Raw genomic sequence first — 22153 nt, forward strand, 5'->3', positions numbered from 1 at the left:
CATCCTTCTCATCCTCTTCCTCCTTCGCTCTTACCCTTCTCTTCTTTCTCCTGTTCGTCTTCTCCCGTAGTCTTATACGTACATGCTTCGCCCTTTTTCTTCCTTTCGTTCATACCTTTTCTCTTTCTTCGACTAGGGCAGCTCCGGGAACAGTGATATCTCGAGAACGATCTGCGATGTGACCCTTTCCTCGTTGCGTTCCAAGCTCGGGAAGTCGCGATGACTATTTGCGAGGATATATCGACTGCGATCCCACATCGTTAATCGAATCGTCATCCTCGACGTTTACAGAACCTATTACTCGTTTCACATTCTACCGTTTGATCGACCATGATTTTCAATCTTTCGCTTTTTTCCATCGCGAATCTACGCCGGGCAGCGCTAGATGGACAGGGTTGCGTCTCAAACTATCATCCGTCATTTTTCTTCCAGTCGTTATCGGTTCGTTTTTTCTCCTTATCAATATTCCTTCCATTCGTCTATTTTCATTCTTCCAGTTGCGGCTTCTCTCGTTCTTCGCGCTTCGTATTCGTTCGATATCCAAACGACATCCCCCATCGATCATTCTCTCTTTTCCTGATTTCCCCATAACTCAGCTAACCGTTAATCGTGACACATTCCTCACGATAAAAATTTTTGAACTAAGTAAATATGATAATTAATTCAAACGATTAGTTCGACGCCGATAAATATTCATCGGTTAGTTCCGACGAGCTAGCGCATGCTACGTGCTTCACCCTTCGTCGGTGATTTTCAGCGCGACTCGCGAGAAGCAGCTTTGAAGAGCTACGTCGATGGGTGAGTACGGGCAACGTTCAACGAAAAAAGAAACATTTTCCGTTTTCAAGATCGCGCTAAAAACCCGATGCAGTCTCTAGCGCGCGTTCTGAGAAGGATCGGGGTCGCGGGACGTCGGCAAAAGCGTTCATGTACGCGAGAAGATGCGACGCAAGGCGATGGACGATCCGATCCGATCCAAGGCGAGGCCAGGCGAGACAAGACGAGACGAAGATCAACCGAGGCGTCGTCGCCGTGCGCTTAACTCCCCTATAAGGCAGTTCTTCTCTCTTTGCTACCTCTAGTCACCGTTGTCTCCAGGAGTACGATGCCTATAGCGAGGTGTCCCGAACGCGCGCCACGTGATCGCGCATCATCGATTCTCAACGCCTCGAATTTGCTTATTCTCTTATAACTAGGTTTGTGCTTTTGACAAAATCTTCGAATAAATACGAATTTTTTGATAAGACTTGCTTCGATTCCGATCGATATATTCCAATGTGAAACGTATCGAATAAAAATCTAATTCATGGCTCGTTGCATTATTTTATATTTATGTACCTATTTATATTCTGTTACATGTATCTACATCTGAATTTGATTTATCGCAAATAAAATGATACAACGTTCGCATAAGCACAATCGTTTGAAACCATACGCGAAGGTTATTTATTTCCACGGTTTACAAATTTGTATCGTTAACTATATCCTTCTTCTATCATTTTATGAATGAATGTTCTATATTCGTTTGCTTTTAATTATTGTTTTTTATCCGATTCTTTTTACCTTCTTTCCACAATCATACAACTTGCATACAATTAACTTGTAGACATGAATTATTCAAACTTATATTTTCTACAGTCTCGTTCTTGTCGTGATATACGCACGTATCAAATATCAATATATGGAAAGAAAGCTGTTTTTTAAAAGTATTTTCAAGTAGAAGCGGTATAATAGAGTATAAGCATTGGCAATAGTAATGAAATTTGAATAATTGTGGGGTTTATGTAAAAAAATTTGAAGCATCTTTTCAAGCTCAAGTAAATGTACAATTTAAGCGAAGATTCACATTTCTGAAAACATATTCCATAGGTAAGACTGATAACTCATGAATGTTTGTTTGAATGCTAAGAAAGAGCAAAATGTTCCTTTTAAGTAAATATCCCAGGAACGAGGTTTTCCTTGCGGACAGAAAGTAGAAGTTGAATTCAATTGCCTCGAAGACCGTAATCAACTCAAGCAGTATTCCTTACATGTCACGTATGCAGTAAAACTATATACAACAAGTAATAGAATATTTCGTTATCATTGAAAATAATATCCGTATAGAATATAAGAAAATAATAGCTGGTATAAATACATAATTTAACAGATATACGTACATACGGGTATGCATTATATGAATTCCCTGTAATAAATTCCTGTATGTCAATCTTTGATATCCTGTTTAAATTTTACAAGAAAAGTAGGAGTAACTAAAGAAATGTCAAGATTTATATGAATTTCTCAGAGGCGAAATTAATCGATTCCGCTTTTCACAAAATTATCAATTCCGCATTATGTTTGTCATTGTTGTTTTTTGTATGCATTTTAATTTCCGATATTGATCGGCATAGCTTTTCAGCGATTTTATAAATACACATTTATTTTGAGTTTTTCTTAGAGACAGAAAGAGTCGTAGCCGACGTATCGTTTTGTCGTCGACTTCTCGGGAAAGTTCTCACGCACGAGGACGGACTCTTTGGCAGCGAGCCGCGATCAAACCTATTCATTGATCCTTGAAACGCGTCAGTAGCCAGAGAGCAGCACAGTTTGGTCGCACGTGGTACGTGAGATGCATTTCCGACTAGTCATCGTGGCGAAACAGAGCCGCAGACGCTGCTGACCAATAGCTTGTCCTCGTGTAGCAATGAATTCTCTTTGGTCGCAATACGCATATTAATGAATTGGCACGAAAGGTGACCGTAGTTGAATCACGGCTCGTTCGATCGTCGTTTAGACGGTATCACGTTGTATACGCTAATTACTTCTCGGTAACTACTTCCTTGCAAGCTGCCTCGCGTGATTACGCTTGTCTGCTTCAGAGAAACGTCCGGCCCATTAGAATCGTTTTATTCGCTCGAGTCAAGCGAGCCGCAATCGTGTTACTAGTCGATCGTCAACAACGCAAACCCATCGAAACGTCTTCAGGTATCTGAAACTCGCGCGGTCAACTAGCAACCGGAATTTCTTTCGTCTTTTTTACATTATGCAAGAAACGTACAGTAACCTATTGTTCGAGCTACACTTCGGCCACGAACGTGCTACGGGAAGTCAATGACGTTTCTTGCGCGTACTTGCGTAGAACTCCTCTTTTTAACCTTGCCGCGATCCTCGAACTTTCATCGTTCTTATCTTAATAAAAAACGAAAATTTGCAATGTTTTTAGAAGACTAGATTCTTTATTTTTACTATAATCGGATAACGTATTCGTGATTCGTCGAGTTTTATTATAATGTTATTAGTACGTTGCACTTCGGTTTATCGAATAATGCCTTAGTACTGTGTGCCCATGCCCAATAATTTATAAATGGTTAATCCATAAATCTTTTGAAAAGGACTAAAATCGCGTTCCAAATCCGTTTGTAAAGCACGCGTTGTGTGTCATTAATTCATACATTGGAATTCAACGACAAGCAAATGATAATGACTTTGTATCCTATGTAGAGCGATCATAGGTATTGAATCGAGGGATTTGACTGAGTTTCGCAATTATTCAAGCGTGAAGTAGAATAGATTTCGGCAGACACGAAATCTTTGCAGAGCCAACGTCAACCATGACTGATTCATCTATGCTATAGAAATCATAGGTACAGGCTCTCGACATTGCTGCTGCGGGCGATTTAACAAAACGTAACTAACAGTGGACAAAAAATTGCGCGGTGTCTATATCACGCAAACGGAGAATCGATCAAACTGATCGTTTTCTGCGAGGTCGTTTTATGTATGTATAATTCGTGTATAGTTCATTCAATTTTTCGTAAAAACTGATATACGTTAATCTATTATATTCTCAAACAGCTAGCACTTCGACTAATCTTAGAAGTGTATTTCACTACGTATTACGTATAACACGTAACTTGTACTTTCTATATACATTTTCGGACTGGTTTCAAATTTGCTACTGTAATCACGATAATCATGTCTTATCACAGTGTTAACGAGATTTCAAAAAGCTTCGTATAATGCACATAATATATTGCTAAAAAATTTCTATAGAAAGTGTTCGAGTACTTTCGTGAGCGAGCATTGTACGAGAAGTTAATCTTACGCGAAGACCACATTTTCAAGCAAAACCATGGCAACACTGATATTTTACAATTCCATTTTCGATAAATTGGTTTTCTCACGCAGAAGAATATCGAGTGCAGAAATAGATGAGAGTATAGTCTCGATATCCTGTTTCTCGTAGCTTGAGTTACCAAATACCTTTTGCGCCTCGGGTGACATATAGCTATATAAGTGGTACACAGGTACCACTAAACTTCGGCCAGGATTCAAACCGGCCAGCTTTCTGACCAAGACCTCGCGGTAACTTACGGCTACGTGCTTTCCATGTATAGGCGTGGAGTGTTCGTTTTCAGGTCAAAAGTTTGAAAGTGGTGCACACGTCGCGGATTCAGCTACTAACGCGAACCACGTTGGATGCCGAGTTCACGAGGCATTGGGCCGACGACTCTTGAGACATTCAAACTGCGTTGTACACCGACGTGTCTGCACGCGAGTTGCATTCGAGATAGTCATGCTTCGAGCTAGTTTCTAGGCGGATCAAAACCGTGATATACGTCTCGTCTACGATTTAGCACGGAACTCACTGCTTATTGGCGCGGATCATGCAGTTTTCTAGTTGAGTGGCGCAAGTGAGAGAGAGAAAGACAGAGAAAAGAAGGAGGCTGAAAATTACTTTCGCACGATTTCCCCTCGGGTCCAAGGACGATCGATGTCAAGGTCGTACACTCGCGAATCTTGAACCAAGTGGAAGAAGACACCCATCGGCGCAACGAATAAGGCAATCGCGAGATGCTCACCGGAATAAACTCTCTTCAACTCTGTGTCGTACATGGAGTGATGGGGACATGGCAACGTGCTTTTACGATAATTCAAGAAACACTTTTCAATCCACGCTTACAATCTCTTGATATTTTCACTTTCAGCGATTCTTCTCGTATTCGTTGATCGAGGTACAGATAACGTGTTTGTCAATTAGCAACGTGGTTTTCTTTGTCATTTTACGAGATACGTATGAATAATTCAATCATGAAGTCAATGTAGACATTTTCAGACAGAGTTAACATGGTACGTAGTAGTAATTTTCTCACTGATTTGATTCAAAAATTTGTAATCAATTTATTAGGCAGTAAACTTTAATGCACGACTGTGAAATATTACAATAAAAGAAGTATTTCGTTTACAAGTTTTCAGATATCTGTGGCTTGTATGATAGTATAAGATCCGGTTTCACAAGTTCACATGAGGTCGTTTTGCATGAATGTTTCTAATACATTCTTGAAAAAAGACACCTCCGTTCTTATGGCTATATATTTAAGTACATATTTCTAACTTTCAATTACAATAGTAATGCGGATAAAATAGTAAATTTCCAACAGAAAACGATGTAAATGTGCGATGTACGTACTTTAAGGATCAGCGATTTTTATTCGGGACGATTTTATTACTTGACTCCGTTGCGAGTGGATGACTTTATTTAGCACTTTCCATTAGTTAGCAACCATAATCTTTCCCATCACGCTCATCTAAAATTCCACGATCTCTATGCACCGATGATCGTAATGCCTCCACCGAAATCAGAAATCAAGAACAACCGGATGTAGAAGTATTTTATACGTGTCGTGCACTTGGCAGGTATGTATGTAGAACGAAGTGGAGTAAATCGGGCGCGTTGCCACGAATAATATGACCCTGACTACGCATTAAAATTCGGGTCCATTTTCTGGCTTCCATGCGCGTGTGCTATTCAGTTTCGGCGTTAATAGAGAAATTATGGAGAATTGATGGGAGTTTTTTTGCTTCAACATTTATAAACTGGTATTCGGATTTGCTTATCGAGCCATATAGACGGTAATTTCCTACGGTAATTTCCTAGCTTGCGTCTAGCATTTCTAATACGAAGAAATTTAATTTATTCTGACGTGTGAAAGACGTAGCTGGAAGGGATCGAGGTTTAAGACTGTATAGAAAAGTAATTGCAAGCAAGCTACGTCTTTAGTGGGATATTAACGCGATTGATGATTTTGAAACGATCTTTTATATATGCGGAATCGCTCTTGACCCACTCTCTCTCTGGTATGTAATAATGGCTAGTAAATTTATGACTATAACGCGAAGCCGGATATTCGGCTTTTCGCCTTCTACATGCTCAATGAGAACTGCGGAAGCAATATTTTCTCGTTGTTAATTCTGACTCTTTTAAGACATTTGCAGTGGCTACAAAGAGCATTGACACCCTATTTTCAAATGAAGGGTGTTTTTTACGAAATATTTGAGAAGCGTTCAGCGTTACAATAAATACAATAGTGTCTCAATATTTTTTGCAGTCACTGTATATTATCTACTTCCTTCTTTCATTTTTGCTACAATTCCAGTTGTCTATATAACTCGTTACTATTGTCGAGTGCGGACTTGTACATCGTTTGCACAAATATTTTTCGAAGTTCTCCATTCCATTTCTCCAGTTGCTTCCATATATTTCCGTTTATCTCTTACCTGCTGCTATCTTAAGTAGCTACTATCTGGAAGATCATTTGTTGGCGGGAACTACCAATAAACGTGAACGCGTGCCACGATCATGTCGAAGATTAAGAGTCCTTCTTGCAGACTCTGGCTCAGCATTCTGAATCGGTTAGTCAGTATTCACTATGCACGAGCCGAACGTAGAAAACATTTATTGTCTGCAAATCGTTTCGTTGTAAGGTTGAATTAGCCATTTTAAAGCGGCAGTCTGTTATTGAAGTATGCGGGAATGGGGGACCAAGAAGGAAGAAAAGGATGAATTGACGCTCGCAAACACGTCGTCGTCTGAGTGGTAGCCTATTATTTGTGTAGCTCGCGAGTTAGCTTCGTCCATTACTTCGCATTAACAGAGTGGTCTGTTTCTTCTTCATTTCCTTTGCACTCTTCTTCGTTCTCTCTCTTATGTCGTTTCTCATCTCGCAGACACGTTGCAGGTAGGCTTGTCCCACGATGCAAAAAATGCTTTGTCGAATTCACTCCAGATTCATCATTCTGCTGTGACTCGAACACGCAATTTGGATATTACCGGTTACACTTTAAGCTCTTTTTTCGACGCACGTGTCTTCAAAGTGCGCGGGAACAGCTAATCGCATAAACGCTTATGGTGATTAAGCATGTCGAGCTTATAGCTGTTGTTGTTAACGTACGGTGTAACTTAAATGCTATTTTAAGAGGAACTTTCCAGTCGGCCACATAATATTAACAATTTCCTTCCTATTTATTTAATTTACATTTTATTTGTCTAATTACTGGCACAATAGTAAAATAGTATTTACAGTACTAATAGATAGTTTTATTATAACATACGAGGAATGATTTTCTTTCACTACTACACTTTACCGTTACCCTTATGACAGTTATGCAATATATATTTTTCTACATTAGCCGTTTGAATCATTTAAGTTATTTATTTATTAAATTATGTTTAACAATTGCTGTAATTGTAATTAGCCTTTCGCGGGAAAGGAATTTTACGGAGCACGATGTTTTAGAATCATAAAACCGAGATAAGTTAATTTCGCGTCATTAAAGCAACTGACGTTAAAAGCAATAGTGCCATTTGATAAGCTAAAATCATAAAAGAATCTCATCCATATTCATTTATCAGTAAACAAGTAACAACCTATTATTTCATAAACGTACAATCAGTAAATAAAACATCAACACGAGAAAAGGTATTTACTCAATGTATGCGTAAATAACGCGAAGGGTAGTGCGCGAGTGGTTCAATATCTTCTTCGGTCACGTAATAGTCTGTATCGGTTTTACCAGCACAATCGAGACCCGCATAGATTCTATTCCGGTAGGACGGACGAGTAAAGGCTATAAAACATATCGATGCTTAATCCTGTCAGACGCCTCGGGTGTCAGCATGACAACACAAATAGCACGCAACCCGGCCAGTATAAACTGGAAAACTATAGCTGTGGCGGATACGTATCCAGGTGAGTTTCAGCACCGTTTCAAAGATTTCTGCATCGCCTCGGTGAATTTATTGATGATGGTCGCGCGTGATTCGATCCAGCTGGTTAGCACTGTTAGCAGGATATCTCGATTACGGGGAACGAGTTTAGATCCGCGATAGCGGCGAGCTAATTATACGTTGATACGCGCGCGTACACGCATCAGAAAGACCGCTAAGAAGCACGTGCCGGCTGTCTCCGGCGGCTGCAATCTTCCGCGCGGCCGATAGGTATGCCTATTTACCGAGTAGTTGAAATGCGATGGTAATAGCGTGACAGCAAGTGAGACGAATGTTAGGCATGACGTCGCACGTGCGCGTCAGCGCTATCCACTGAACCCGCCGTAGGCGTACCTGGTATCCGCGCCATGGACGTGCCATTAATTAGGTACATCGGGCATCGGGGAGGCCTTTAACGGTATACAGAGAGACACGTCGCCATTAACGCAAACGCCCCGACGATTCGACGCCGATCGCTCGTTAACGGAGAAGGGGCCTAGGAGACTATGTGATCGCGAGAGGTCACGCCTCACGACACGTGGGAAAAAAGACGGCCTCGCTGTCTCGGTAAATATAGGCGCAGCCCGGCGTAGCCGCGGTAAAAATTGCCAGACGGGGCATGTTCCGAATAACAGTAAAAGAGCGGTTTATTTGCATTTCGCTTGTAAATCACCTGGCCGGCTTTTCTTCGCCCAGCGCCAATTCACCATTCCGAGCTTGATTTTGACACTTTCAGATACAGGTACTGTTCCTGTGACCATGTTTCTTGGAAACATATCGTCGTGAGTGTTTCGCTTCGATAGCAAGAATGAAATTAAATATAGATTCGAATTCATTAACAGTAAATGGACGTTTCAGAGATAGCTGTACGATTGCTCAGCATGCTGTACTTTTAGCAAGCGCTTTTACGAATTTTTTCTCTTTCGTTGAGAATATTAATCACTATGATCTATTTTTTGATATAATTTCTTTTTATTTTTGATTTTTGATATAATTTGTTACTCGAAGAATAAAGATATATATAAAAATATAGTCGGTAATTAGATACGAATTATTTTTTCGCAACCCCACTATCGTTCTGTATCCATTGTTTTATAAGAATTCAGTAAGCAAATATCAAGGAACACGCAGTCTGTCAAGTGTCTTTATGATTCTACACCCGGCTTCAATCGGCTTCAATCGGCTTCAATCTGAAAGACAGCAATAATTTCTTTGGCCAGTAACCTGGTTGCTACCGTCTAATTCCGAGAATCATGGATCAATCGGATTTCTAATCAATTGGTTTGACGATCGTAAGTCGTGCATGGTATCGTCGCCGGATCTCGACATGCGCTTAGCGCTCTCTTCCTACGGAAAGGGGGACGCGGCAGGGAATGGAAAACGGAATTCCTTGTAAAGACAGCGGTTAAAATTATAACCATTTAACGACTGTGAGAACAGAGCGTAGAACATCGATGCGTACCGAGAGCCCTGAAAGAACGTATCGGGAGATAAAGAGTCACGGACAGAAGGGGACGAAGATAGACCTCTCTTGTCCGTGGCATTGTGCGTCCGGTGGCTGTCCAGAGCTACGTTTCTTGCTCAAAGTAGCAACACGCAGGAGCCACGCTGCTTCTTGGAGGCCGCTCGGCTCTCCTTCCTGCGCGCGCGCGACGCTCGCACCTGCCAACTAACTAGTCGAACCTGATTAAACTCTGCCCTGTGTGTCGTATGACATGCCCCTGTACTCCCCTTGCCTTAACCATCTCCACCTCCACTTTCTACTTCCCGTTACCCCCTTCTCTCTCAGTATCTTCAGTCATGTCCTCACCTCCTTCCCTGTTCTCCTTCCCTGCATTCGTTCTATGATTAAGGCTCTCCTTCTCTTATTCCCCCGTCTCTCTTCTCTTTTCTTACGGTTCCTTCTTCTCTCATTCGTATCTCTCCCGTTCTCTCTCTTTCCGTCACGATCCCCTTTTTTCTCTCTACTTGGTTCGCTTCGATCGATCTCGTACCGTTCGGTAAGACGGGAGAAGAATTACAGGATCACCGATACCATATCTGAACTGCGCGCGATCTCCTCGCCAAGAAATACGTCCGAGTTGGCCAAATGCCTCTTCCCGATTCGTTACACCGTGAGATGGTTCACTCGAGATTAGGAAGCGCTACCTTTTCCTATGGAATTGCAAAGGACCGCCTTTCAGGGGATCCTGCTTTCTTTGTTACTGCCACTTTTCCATTTGCTCGTCCAAGTCGATCTCGATCATTCCAGATGATCCGTGATGTCGCGACAGACGAAGTTAAGTTTAGCTACTTTCATAACATACCATTCAAATTTCTCTATTTTGGATTCAGTTAACCGGATATGCGATGCCACGAACACGTTTAGTAACACTTTCTAATCTTTTTTGTTTCGAATTTTAGAAAGAAATTCTTATACATTCGAAATGATGCAGAATACATTTTTGTTTGTTCTTGTTAAATTTGGCTTACAGGAGTATTTCTCGGATTTATTCGAAATTATTAATCCTGCTTCATGCATTCTAAACTTCTAATTGAAAGATTCTTTTAAATGAAATTTTGAAAGATAAGATTACTATTGTGATGCTAGAGATAGGATATAATGGAGTACTTCAGAAATCAGAGCCCCTTGGTAAATAGTAAAACGTGATTCATGGGTGGGTCGGACATTCGACCAATCCCTGACGTTTGTTTCGACTAATTTGATTAGACGATTAACCGCGCCCGACATTCGGTTCAGTTTGATTAGACTCGACACGACGCACGTCGTAACGAACTCGACGAAGCGGCGCTCGATACAAATGAGAATTACGCAAATTCACCGGTGCAATTTATCGAAACTTCAATAGTAATTTTTAAAGCCCGTCGTTTGAACGTTAGTATACAAGTTATATGGACAGTTCGAATTAAAAAAACAATTTTACTGTCTATGAATCTTGTTTTACAAAACTTAAAAAAGGAACGTGACAATCAGATTAGTTAGAATTGGAAGTAATTCATTAGTGCGAATACGTAATATATATAAATATATGTAATACGTTAGATTTTAAAAGTAGTAGTCAGATTTTAATACTTGTAAAAATTATGTAATTGAAACAAACAATATTGTAATTTAACATATGTACGAGATATAAAACAAAAACTTTAATTTCTGCATCAATGCATGAAAAGCTTAGTTTAAATATAAGTATGTATTAACGAATATGTGATTTAAATCAATCAGAAATGTTTCTTTAACATTTTAGTTGTCTAGTCCGAATAGGAAATGAAATTAATTCACTAATACATTTGAGAAATGTTTTTAGTTTGCCCTTATGAATATCTACCGCAAATTCGATGGTGGACTTGTACTCCTTTCTTGTATGACCTCTGCATTGTTTGTGAACTCGCTACTGCAGGTGACATTTTACTTGGAAATAAGAATGAATGAAAAACTTCTCTTCCGGGAGTAGTTATGCTCTTTTGCTTTAACAGTATCGAATGCACGCGACGCGGTCCTCGATGAACCGTGGGACTCGGTCACTGCATAACATTGTCGCTGCACGCTACGTACGTACGTAAAAAAGTAATCGTTCAAGAGAAAACATTAACATACATATTCTTAACATATTCAGTTCTAGCTTGTACAGAATACATTTAAGCCATACTCTGTGAACCTTCGCAGCGATATGCATATGTAATTTGTATTTACGCAATTACTCCTATTTACATGTAACTTGGATTGTGAAAAATTCCATTCCTTTGTTCTATGTTTATGGCCTTTTGCTCTTCTTTCTATTTATACTTAACGTTTCTCTATGAGTAGGAAAAACCGTTTTAATTAACGTATAAAGAGGCTTTTATATACCAAATTTCTTACTAAACTTGCTATTAGCTTAATGAAAGTATTAACAACAATTATTAAATACGAAATAGATTTTAGATTAATATATTATTTGTTGACTTACGGAATGTAATTTTAATTAAGAAATTCTTGTATAGTTTGTTAATAACGTCATTCAGTACTCCATTGAAAAATGCCGATAGTACTTTCGTTGTTTTATAATATCATGCAAACCGTAAATATGAATATTCGTAACATAATTCATAATATAATCATAATATAAATTCATAATATAATTGTGAATCATTATCGAAAACAAAAGATTTCGCGGAACGTGTATCTAGAATCAAATTTTCCTTGTAAACTACACATTTGGAAAACGTTTTAAAAGTGGAAGAAAATAAATGTTTATCGGGGTAGAAAGCGTACCTGTGATGCCATGATTGAGTGAAACGTAATTCGAATCGCTTGAAATTGAATTAACGAAAGTTGACGGAAAGCTGGAACCGGAAGGGAAAACTATGCTGTATCTTATTAGTCGCACTTTACCATAACTAATTAAGGGGCGTTTTTAATTTAATTTCGATTATGTTCACTCCTGCGGAAATTACTACGAATTATACAAGCAGCGCCGCATAGCATAAAATCGTCGAACTAATGATTTACCCGGGAGAACTTGTTGCACATTTCGTGAGATGGCGCGCTGTGGCACTTGTTAAACAACGATAGAAGGTATCTCATTAATAGCACAGACGAGGTACACAGTACATCTGACACGCAATATATTTACATATATATTTATTGTTAGACAATGACGCAAAGCTAAAAATAATTTAAGAATGAAATTATAACAGCTAAACAATATGTAAAATTTATAAACAAAGTTGGTTATCAACAGATATATAATATTATTTCGCGAGTGTGTATTTTCTATTAATTTTTAACTTTAAAATAAATTTGTTTTGAATTGTTATTAATCTACATTTTATAGTAATTTGTCAATTTTCTCGATTTATTCTAAGCAGATATTACATACATATACTATAGATATTACTTTAATTCATTTATTCTCTTAATTATTTATATTATTGTATTCATTAAGGAGGAACATTATATCCACTACACTTAATTATAGCAATAATAATAAAAGAATACTAGTGATAAGCAAAATGTGATTAATATTAACGGCGTAGAAATGGAAGAGGTATCAAACCTTGAAAACTCTTTATAATTATCTGCTTTGAAATTGTTATAGTTTGATGACCACCAAGAATTTTTCGACATATAATATTTCAATTTTGCGCGCGGCTTTATATGAAAAAGAAGTCATTTCATTCCAGCCAATCAGGAGTCACTTAAGTGAAGTTTTGGCGCGGACCGTCATAGTACGGGTGAAAATCATGGTATCAACATACGTCGTTCTTTGAAGGGTGTGATTTCAACTATATAGTGCTTTTATTAGTATTATATTGTCTTTAATCGAGTATTATCAGGTTTGTTTAACTAATATGTTCTTATTGAGTACTTTGTTAGGTACTGTTAAAGTGAAATTCTATAGTTCTTCCAATTTTCTCTGTTCATTCGTCGTCGATCGGCTGAGTACCAGTGTTACCAATGCGTTGTATTACGAGCTTTTGAGAGAGGATTTGAATTTGATTCTTATTCCATTTTGACACAATTGATTCAGTTTTATATATTAATCCTAAATTTATGATTATAATTTGTGCAGATGGACATTAGAGATGCGTAGACGAAGACAATGGTGACAATTCGATATCATTTCATGCAAAACGATTTGGAAACGTTGGATTTACTTTAAAGAAGATGGAGGTACATGTACGTATTGCTTTTTGATTCACTTGTAATATAATAGATATCCATTTAATATGTAATATTATTAAATTATACATATGTAAATGTATTCTATTAACAATCAACAATATATATTCGTTCAATTTTTATTATATTTACTCAAGAAATTTGAATAACGTTCATATTTCAATCATGAATTCTCGGTATTAATATCGCCATTGAACTTGTATGAACAATTTTTATTATTTTTGAGATAGAGTTGTACGATATGCTGAGGAACGTTTTAGTTCAAGGTTACGCGTGTTGTTATTGTAACCACATCGGGTATGTTTAACGAATATTGTTGCTGTCTATTATTATAAAGAGTTTTTTTTCAACAAACTATCGATAATAATTCTTTTTTCTCTCTTCTCTACCCCTTTCTACTAATACAATTTTACTTTCAGAAAATTTTTGTGACCACGCGCAGTCGGTAGAATCAATGTTTGCTTCGTAACTTCAAATTCTTCAATTCAATAATGATATGCGAAATTAGAATCAGTGTTTGTTCGGAGACTTAATTTAAACGATACTTAATCGAAACGAATGCGTTAATATTCTTTTATTTTTCTTTTATATGTAAACCTCTTTCTTTCTAATATTCGTGTTCGGTATTAAAGTCAGTGCTCAAGAGGGCCTAGCTTCTCCAGGAGATCAAGAATCTAGTATATTTGATATCTGGTATCTTGGTATATTTTATCCTAATTTATTTAAATGATTCTGTTAACTTATAGATTTCAGATCGTTATATTAGAGCTCCAATTTCTATAATTATTAAAATTTGTAAAGTTTATTTTTAATTTTTATTATTATTAAGGTTCTAAATTTAATAGAGTTTCATCTTCTATTATTTCAAACTTCTTAAATAATCAACACTGTGTTTTCAAAAACAAATTATAATAATCTACTACTTTTGTAAGGTTGTTCACAGTTTCCACTTCCTTATGCTTTCCAGAAGAAATCTGAGGATGTTCAGGAAGCCAAAAATGTAAGTATTTTTGTATGTAATTACTTTGTACCTTAATCAATTTTACTTCTCACGTACTTTAATTATTATTAATTAAGAAATAAAATTTATATTAGAATTAGTCATATCTTTAAAATTAAAGTCTAATATCACATGTCTAGTTATAGATTTTTCACAACTTCCCATTTTTCTGTATGAGGTTTGATGGTTCCTTCTTGATGATTGTTTTGATGATGACTTCCTCTGAATTGCTGCATCATCAATGGCAACGTCTCTGCATCTTATCATGAGTCGCATGTCTTCATATTCCTCTGGTCATCCAATCATGTCGTAGGGCAAAAGGTTCGAATCGATACGGACGGCTGGTTGTATTACGTCGAATTTCTTTCGAGCATATTGATCGCGGATATTTATCATATTCGTGAGTAGTAACATTATTTTTGTGTCTTATTTATTAGTTCAGGACAGGTCTTCTTGCACACCGCGTCTTTTTATATTAGTGACATGACATTGAGGATTAAAACTTTAATATAATGTTGATCATTAGGATGAGTGATTTATTTTTTTATTTTTATAAGACACTTCTTCTACTGCGATTAGAAAGACTTGAACTTAAATGTAAGTTTCAGCGAACAGAACAATTGCCACAGAAAAGGGCAACTACTAATGGCTTTCCATCCCCTGGATCCTCCAGAACATGGAAAGTCATTTTCGGTATTACTTTGTCACGATGCTTGTTTTTGGTAGTTGTGATAGTAGTCTTTTTTGGCCGATGTCGGTCCACCATCATATTGGCTAGATCGCTGATTGTTATCAGTGTCGCGAAGTAGTGCTTACAGGTTGAGTTACAGTTTCGAAGTAATTTAAATTAAAATTGAATTTAAAAAATGTCAACTTTTGATTAACTTTATAGCGTTGCTATTTGTGGCTATCTAGAATAATTGGAGTAGTTATTATTGAATTTATTTTATGAATTAATATTTCGATACTTTTTCATCGCCATTGTTTCAATTACTTTTCAAGCTAATGTTGCCTTAATAAATGGTCATGTTTTTTTAGTAGCATTGCGATTAAAAGGTGCCTAAATTTTTTCCACCCCCTGCAGCTAAAAAAGATGTACAGAAGTGGTTGTCAGCAGCCTTAACACGGCTGCACTGCACTTTCGTAATTAGTGTTGTGTATATTTAAACTCGAGTGCATAGATTAGTACTTATTAGCGTTGCGTAAAAGAATTTCCTGCTACAGTTTCGGGAGGTTTCTATTTTGTTTAACTTTTTTCATAATAAAATAATTAATATGGCAAACATACAGAACGCTCTTAGCGGTTTATTCTCAGAATTTTCTATTGTGTATGTGATTACAGTAATTTAGTGTTGCGAAATGCAAAAGATATTCCACTCTCGGTTTATGTCTTGGTACTTTCCTGGTTATCTATTTCCTTTTTCTCAGCTCTCGTTATTGATATGACACTCATTCTAATAAGTCCCTTCAATTTAAATAGAATATAAGTATCACTTAAAACATTTTATAAGATTGTGAAGTTTTAAACAACAATAATTTTTATTACATCTTAATTTTGTTACTATGTTTGCTCTTCTTCAGCCATAGAATTATTATATGTCTTCTAACAATACTGTCGATCCTTTTAGAATCATTCTTATACTAACTACCTTGTAGTTATTACATTCTGAGAAGACGAGTTTCATTTTCTTTCTCGACATCCTTTGTTTCGCGAGACGCAACATCTTCAGTTTGTTCCACGACATTCGTGGAAAATACGACTTCTGTCTGGTGACATCCGAAAATTCTTAGTTAATTCTCGTGATTGTAAATCGTTCCTCATGTTAAAGATAAAAGAGATAAGAAAATGTATCGGACGGAATACATCATACCCTGGGTTCAGATGCGAGCGAGAGAAGAGTACATTCTAAAAGCATCTAGGCAATATCCCGTGGTAAGAGAACTTTCCAAACGAATTCGGAGAGTTTAATAATTAACGTCGAGAGCGGCAGTGCTCGCTGAACGTTCTATTCCGGAGGGGGGGGGGGGGTAGTTCGTTCACGCTGAAACTGAGACAAGCCCGTGAGATACGGAAAAACCATTTTCCGCCGTATTCGGAAATCTATCACTTGGGATGAAATTTTCTTTCCAACCATTCGATACTGCTGTCTCGGATGATGATGCACCGGCTTATCTTGGATTAAGTATCAAACTGTCGTCTGCTTGTTCATAGGGTGATTTTTAAATGTACGTATGAATATTCCAAGGATAAATGCAATTAAAAAATATTGAAGGAATTATACAAATATAAGTTATTTGTGCTTGATTCTTTAAGTAAAAAAATATTTGACAAAATCATGGAAATTTTTATGTCTTACAAGTGCCGCAATATGTTGTATGTTTCATGATGTCTGATTCATCTTATTGTTGTCGGACGAAAAGACATTTCAATTATAAATAAATTGGGCAATTTCTTCCTTGTTTGAAAGATAAAACCTTGTTGTTCAATCCTCATATACAAAAGTATTAATACGTATTTAATACGCACACCCTGTGCGTGATTCTTTGAAGACACTATTGATTTCAGTTGGATCCGTTCGCTTTTCGAAATTCGATTACGTATTTTAACAACAACAAAGAAGACAGCGCAAAATCGGCATATGAGCGTCTTCATAGCGTAGATTTCGATCTTTCCAAGCCACGATGTGATCGTACCAAGCCTAGCCTTTATTGGTTGGAAATCTCAAAGGAAAACCAAGGCCACAAGGTCCCGATGACTACTAATCTGTGGTACGGTCGACCGAACAGAGTTCAAGTCGATTTTCCTGGGACTAAATTTAATCGATCGAGCAAAATGCAAGAGTTCTACATTCGCTGTGGTTTTAGTCTAGTTAGCGGCGAGGAAAACGGATCATTCTGCTAGAGTGAATCTGTTAGGCAAGCTTTTTTGATTCTCATTTTTCTAATATTAGTTCGACTGATTTTATTAACATTACATATAATATAAAATACGATTGAAAAGTGTTACTATCATTACACCACATTTATGTAGAATTCGTTAAAACCATGCTTCGTGTGCATGTAAAATATTAAATTTGAATGATATTTAATAAAGTGTTAAAAAGATTGCATTAGAATACTTAGTAATAGAGCTCTTGAATCAACCCTTTTATATAGTTTAATGTTTTGCTTATATGTTTCTTATAGTTAAGTATGAAAAATTGTTTTATGAAGCTTTCCCATTTAACTGAATAAAGCGGCATACGAGGGAGTTTACCTTTAAGTTAAGTACTTAAAAGAAAATAATATGTATGACTGAATTATTTGTATGTTCATGTTTCAGCCGATTATTACTCTTGACATTCTGTATTAAATCATATTCACAGCGAAATGTCCATGCTTGAAAGTAGATTCAGTAATCATTAATCGACTTACATACCTTTTTCAATTCTTTATGAGTGACATATAATAATTTATAAGGATTTTGGACTGGTAATTTTCACATATTCAGCAAAGCACAAATTCAACACGTTTCACGTATTCATCTACTACCGGGGATCAATATTGCATCGTTCAAATTTAAAATTGCTTGCTTTCCGTGAAGAATGATTCTATGAGGTTACCATCATTTTTTGCAACGTAAATGTTTAAAATCTGGTTTTCCAGAAATTTTTTCTTTGACAGACAGGATGAAAATTGGGTAATTCTGCACGACGTATGAAGCCAAATTTGTTATTGGAAAGTGGTGTACGCACGAACAATAAGGATATTAATCTTAAAAAGATCAAAGTGACAAGAATAAGAATATATACATGTGGTTAATGTTACATGATCTCCATTAACGTTTAATTTATATTGTATTTGGTATATTTGATGTATGTATTTTGTTCCTTTTTCTTATTTCTTTCTCAGGAAAGAGTAATATAATTATTTGTATACATTTATGATTTAAAGAGTAAAACTGCTGCTAAATGTATTTGTGAGAGAATTAAGCGTTGATATTAGGCAAAAATGGGGTGAAAACTTTACGAATAAAATGTGCAAGATGTAAAATTATTCTATAATTGGATAACAGTATTTTAATAAAATGTATTTTTTAAGAGATTTCGGAAGCTTGAAAGAACTGTATAGAGATAATAAGAAGAAAAAATTAACATATACGTCCATTCATTTCTATCTCTGAAAAAAATTATATTTTAAATTAATAAATTACATCGTATCTTTAGAATGGTTCTGCTTTAATCAGTTTTGAACAAATTTTCTTATTATACTGCAGATTAAACAATCTTTATATAATCTTTATATCTTTATATAATTTAAAAAATCTTCCTCGTATAAAAACGTAGTGCAATTGCTCAATTTTTAATTTCAAAGCATTTAATAATACAAAATATATATACACATGTAAGATGGTTTCTTTTCCATCGAGATTTTTGTCGATACGATTATTTATAAAAAATATAAATTCATAACTTTTCTATTATTTTTCGTATATGTACGTATGTAGAAAGATAATTCTTTATAAAATTCTAATTTTTTATCTACTGGTCACTTTTACCAGTTATTTCCGATCAGTAATCTAGTAGTATAGGCATTTTCTGTTAATCCTCTGATATTTCTTTTTCTGTTACGATGTATTCGAATGGAGTACAGATTTGGATAGGAGTCTACGTTGTCGGACAGATCGTTGAAAGAGATGGCGAACATGGAACCGTTGTAGGTACGCATATAGAGCTTGCTTCTATACCGAACTTAAACTACTACTAGCTTCGAACTTCCACCGAGTATACCCAGAATTCTATACTTCCTAATTGTAATTACAATTTCCACTTTATAAACTTGTCACAAAAGATTCATTAATTACCACATCTTTCAATGATACTATGTTTAATTAGTTAGCGTAAACAATGCTTTAAACATTAATCTCTAATAAACACTGGAAGGCGAATACTTCCGTCATTTGTAGAAAATTCGAATCAGACGATCCATGCTGATCGCAATTTCGTTTCGCGAACGTAATTTCCGCTTTGGAGATGGACGGTTCCGGTATTACGAATCAGCCAAAATGTTCGTTACGAGAGTGTAATTTCGGTTTTAAGCGCACGGTCCGTTATAAGGAATTGCCTTAGATATTTCTCTAAATGATATTTTCCGCTTTGTTCCGTGAACATGCACTTTTTCAAGCAGACTTGAAAATTTTTCAATGAATATTAATAAAATCACGACCGAAATCCGAAGGATCACAAATACAGTGACCACGAAAGTATTCGAACACTTACCACAGAATTCTTTTATGAATGTGCTTTGTGCATTGTAAGAAATTTTTTTAAAATTTCGTTAGCATTATAATGAGACTCGACTATCGGGATTATAATAGAAAAATTTTAAATCAATGAATCATTGAAAATATATATATATATAGAAGTTAGTTAGTTAAACATTTATCGCATATATACATTTAGCGAGAAATTAGTATATTAGAATATTATCGTGAGTAGTACATGTCATCTGATCACCGTGATACTTTAAAATCTAAAATTTCTCGCGAACGTTATAAGCAATTTTTGACAGTTCAAAAATATCCTGCCTTATGTCTTCATCTTTACATATTTCTGTTTTTACTGCCATGTCCTGGAAAGTTGCTCGATACTGGGATTGCTATTTCCGGATATGAGGATAGAAACACCATGAAAAGAAGTACGTGCACATATGTAGACACGGTGCAGACATCGGATATATACCTCCGTATCTCGCTATACCAAGTTGGATTCAAGTTTTATGCAAGGTATCGATAGATCGCTGAAACTCAAAGACCGGTATAGAAAGTATCGAAACGAATCGACCAGGCTTTATGTAACCTAGAACACATATATTCTGGCGATTGGATGTGTGCAGTACATTTATGATGAATTCATCGATCGATGGCCACAGATTCTGCCGTTGCTTGTTTCGAATCTCACGTTCTGTATCAAGTATTGTCCTTATACGACTGTCTTGAATAAAAAGCCCGGGTAATTTATTGACGTCTCTTTGGATGCCTTGTCTACCGTAGACTACGATATTCTGCATCGCAACACTTAAAGCACCTGAAGTAAGCAACTATAATGCACATTATTCTTCATACATATAGTATGTAGGTGTAAATTGAAAGCTAAAATAGAATTATTAATACGAAACACTTTTGTACTGTAACTGTAGTTCTCTATCGCGTTATTATTCCGTGAAAGTAATTTTAACAAACACACAACTGCCGAAACGAAATTCATTTCACAATTTTGCAATTCTATTTCTGCGAAATTAATATAAAATTGAACTTTTTTCCAAAAGGAAGTTTTATTCAATCAAATAAAATAGACCGTTGATGCAAGAATCACATTCGCTGTCTGTATCAAATATATGAAAATACTACTTTCAATTTAAAAATAAATATCAACTTTCAAGAATACATATAATATTTACGCATTTTCCGTTGTGCGTAGCGTCGGTGATTGAATTTTTCTGACATTTTGTTTCATTATTGTTATTCGCAGAATATCGATGTCAATGACACGAATTTAAAGCGAGCGGCGAAAGTTCGCGTGACGGGTAAAACGTTGGCCGCTAATCGAAGAAGATTTTGTGCAAATTTATGCGCATAAACGTGGCCACCGGTATTCATCGTAGCCCGAAAAGTCTTCCCTATTGTTTCTAGTTAATCGTCCGAGGTCAGGGACGGGTTAACACTTATTTTCAATTCTTTGTTTTGGGCTCGTTAATTAAAAGTTTAATTAAAGCCACGTCAATTAATCAGAATTCTGTTTCGGCCCATTCCCGCGTATTTCGTCACGGAAGAGCAGAATAAAAAAGATGGAGAGCAGCTCGCGATAACTGGCAGTTGCCTGTTGGCCTGCTGCTATACGTTCGTTGCTGTTATGTGACCAAACGGGCAATTAAAAAGTCATCTCGGCTAGAAAATTTGTTGTATAATAGCAGTTGAACGAAGTTAGGATGAAGTGAATCTATTACTTGAAAAAGTCACGCTTCGCCGATCTAAATTCATCGGTAATGACCACCAACTGCATGATTTTGTCATGGATGTGCATCTATGCTATGTTTGATAGTCAAACAAAATTCTCCATGGTTTTCGATTTGATGATTTCATTTCATTTTCAATCGAGTTTTTGTTAATTATGATTTGATTTGTTCATTTTGTACAACGAATTGGTCGAGACTGTTGAAAGTGTAATCCATTAATAACTACTTCTATTTGTGAAGTTAGTTTTTCAATGAGGTTTCAACTATTAGAAGATACTTGAAAATTGAAAAAAATATAATTTCACTATATAATAATACTCCTTAAGGGTCTTAGCTTGCAGACGCTTATGAGAATTTAATTATCTGATTAATTTAAAGGGACTGAATTCTTATCTTTTTTCATTTCGATACGATCGAGAAGTGATTAAAATGACTGCGACCTGGAATTATGGGTAAACGTCTCAAGCGA

The 22153-nt window shown here is 36.4% G+C and overlaps 1 protein-coding gene and 1 long non-coding RNA gene across 3 annotated transcripts; both read left to right on the forward strand.

The window, feature by feature from the left end:
• Positions 1 to 13242: 13242 nt before the first annotated feature.
• On the forward strand, positions 13243 to 15740 carry LOC139990955 (uncharacterized). Its single transcript, XR_011800711.1, has 4 exons — positions 13243 to 13345; positions 13582 to 13688; positions 14624 to 14691; positions 14838 to 15740. It is a non-coding gene; the product is annotated as an uncharacterized lncRNA (long non-coding RNA).
• Positions 15741 to 15753: 13 nt separating this feature from the next.
• LOC139990954 (uncharacterized) lies at positions 15754 to 17816 on the forward strand. Of its 2 annotated transcripts, none has more exons than XM_072010622.1 (2): positions 15754 to 16624; positions 17258 to 17816. In XM_072010622.1, the coding sequence occupies exons 1-2, from the start codon at positions 16538 to 16540 to the stop codon at positions 17591 to 17593; spliced, it is 423 nt and encodes a 140-aa protein (XP_071866723.1). In that variant the 5' UTR covers positions 15754 to 16537; the 3' UTR covers positions 17594 to 17816. The 2 variants fall into 2 exon arrangements, 1 of the variants encoding a protein (XP_071866723.1); XR_011800710.1 differs by lacking the exon at positions 15754 to 16624 and adding an exon at positions 16658 to 16917 and having other exon boundaries at positions 17258 to 17390.
• The last annotated feature ends 4337 nt before the right edge of the window (positions 17817 to 22153 follow it).

The sequence above is a fragment of the Bombus fervidus genome, chromosome 9, assembly GCF_041682495.2.
Source record: "Bombus fervidus isolate BK054 chromosome 9, iyBomFerv1, whole genome shotgun sequence".
NCBI lineage: Eukaryota > Metazoa > Arthropoda > Insecta > Hymenoptera > Apidae > Bombus > Bombus fervidus.

Excerpts from the sequence above, each read along its gene's own strand:
- LOC139990954 (XM_072010622.1), top strand. The coding sequence starts at position 16,538 with ATGTATCGGACGGAATACATCATACCCTGGGTTCAGATGCGAGCGAGA. Across the intron at positions 16,625-17,257 it reads CATCTAGGCAATATCCCGTG|TTGGATCCGTTCGCTTTTCG; the intron begins GTAAGAGAACTT and ends TATTGATTTCAG.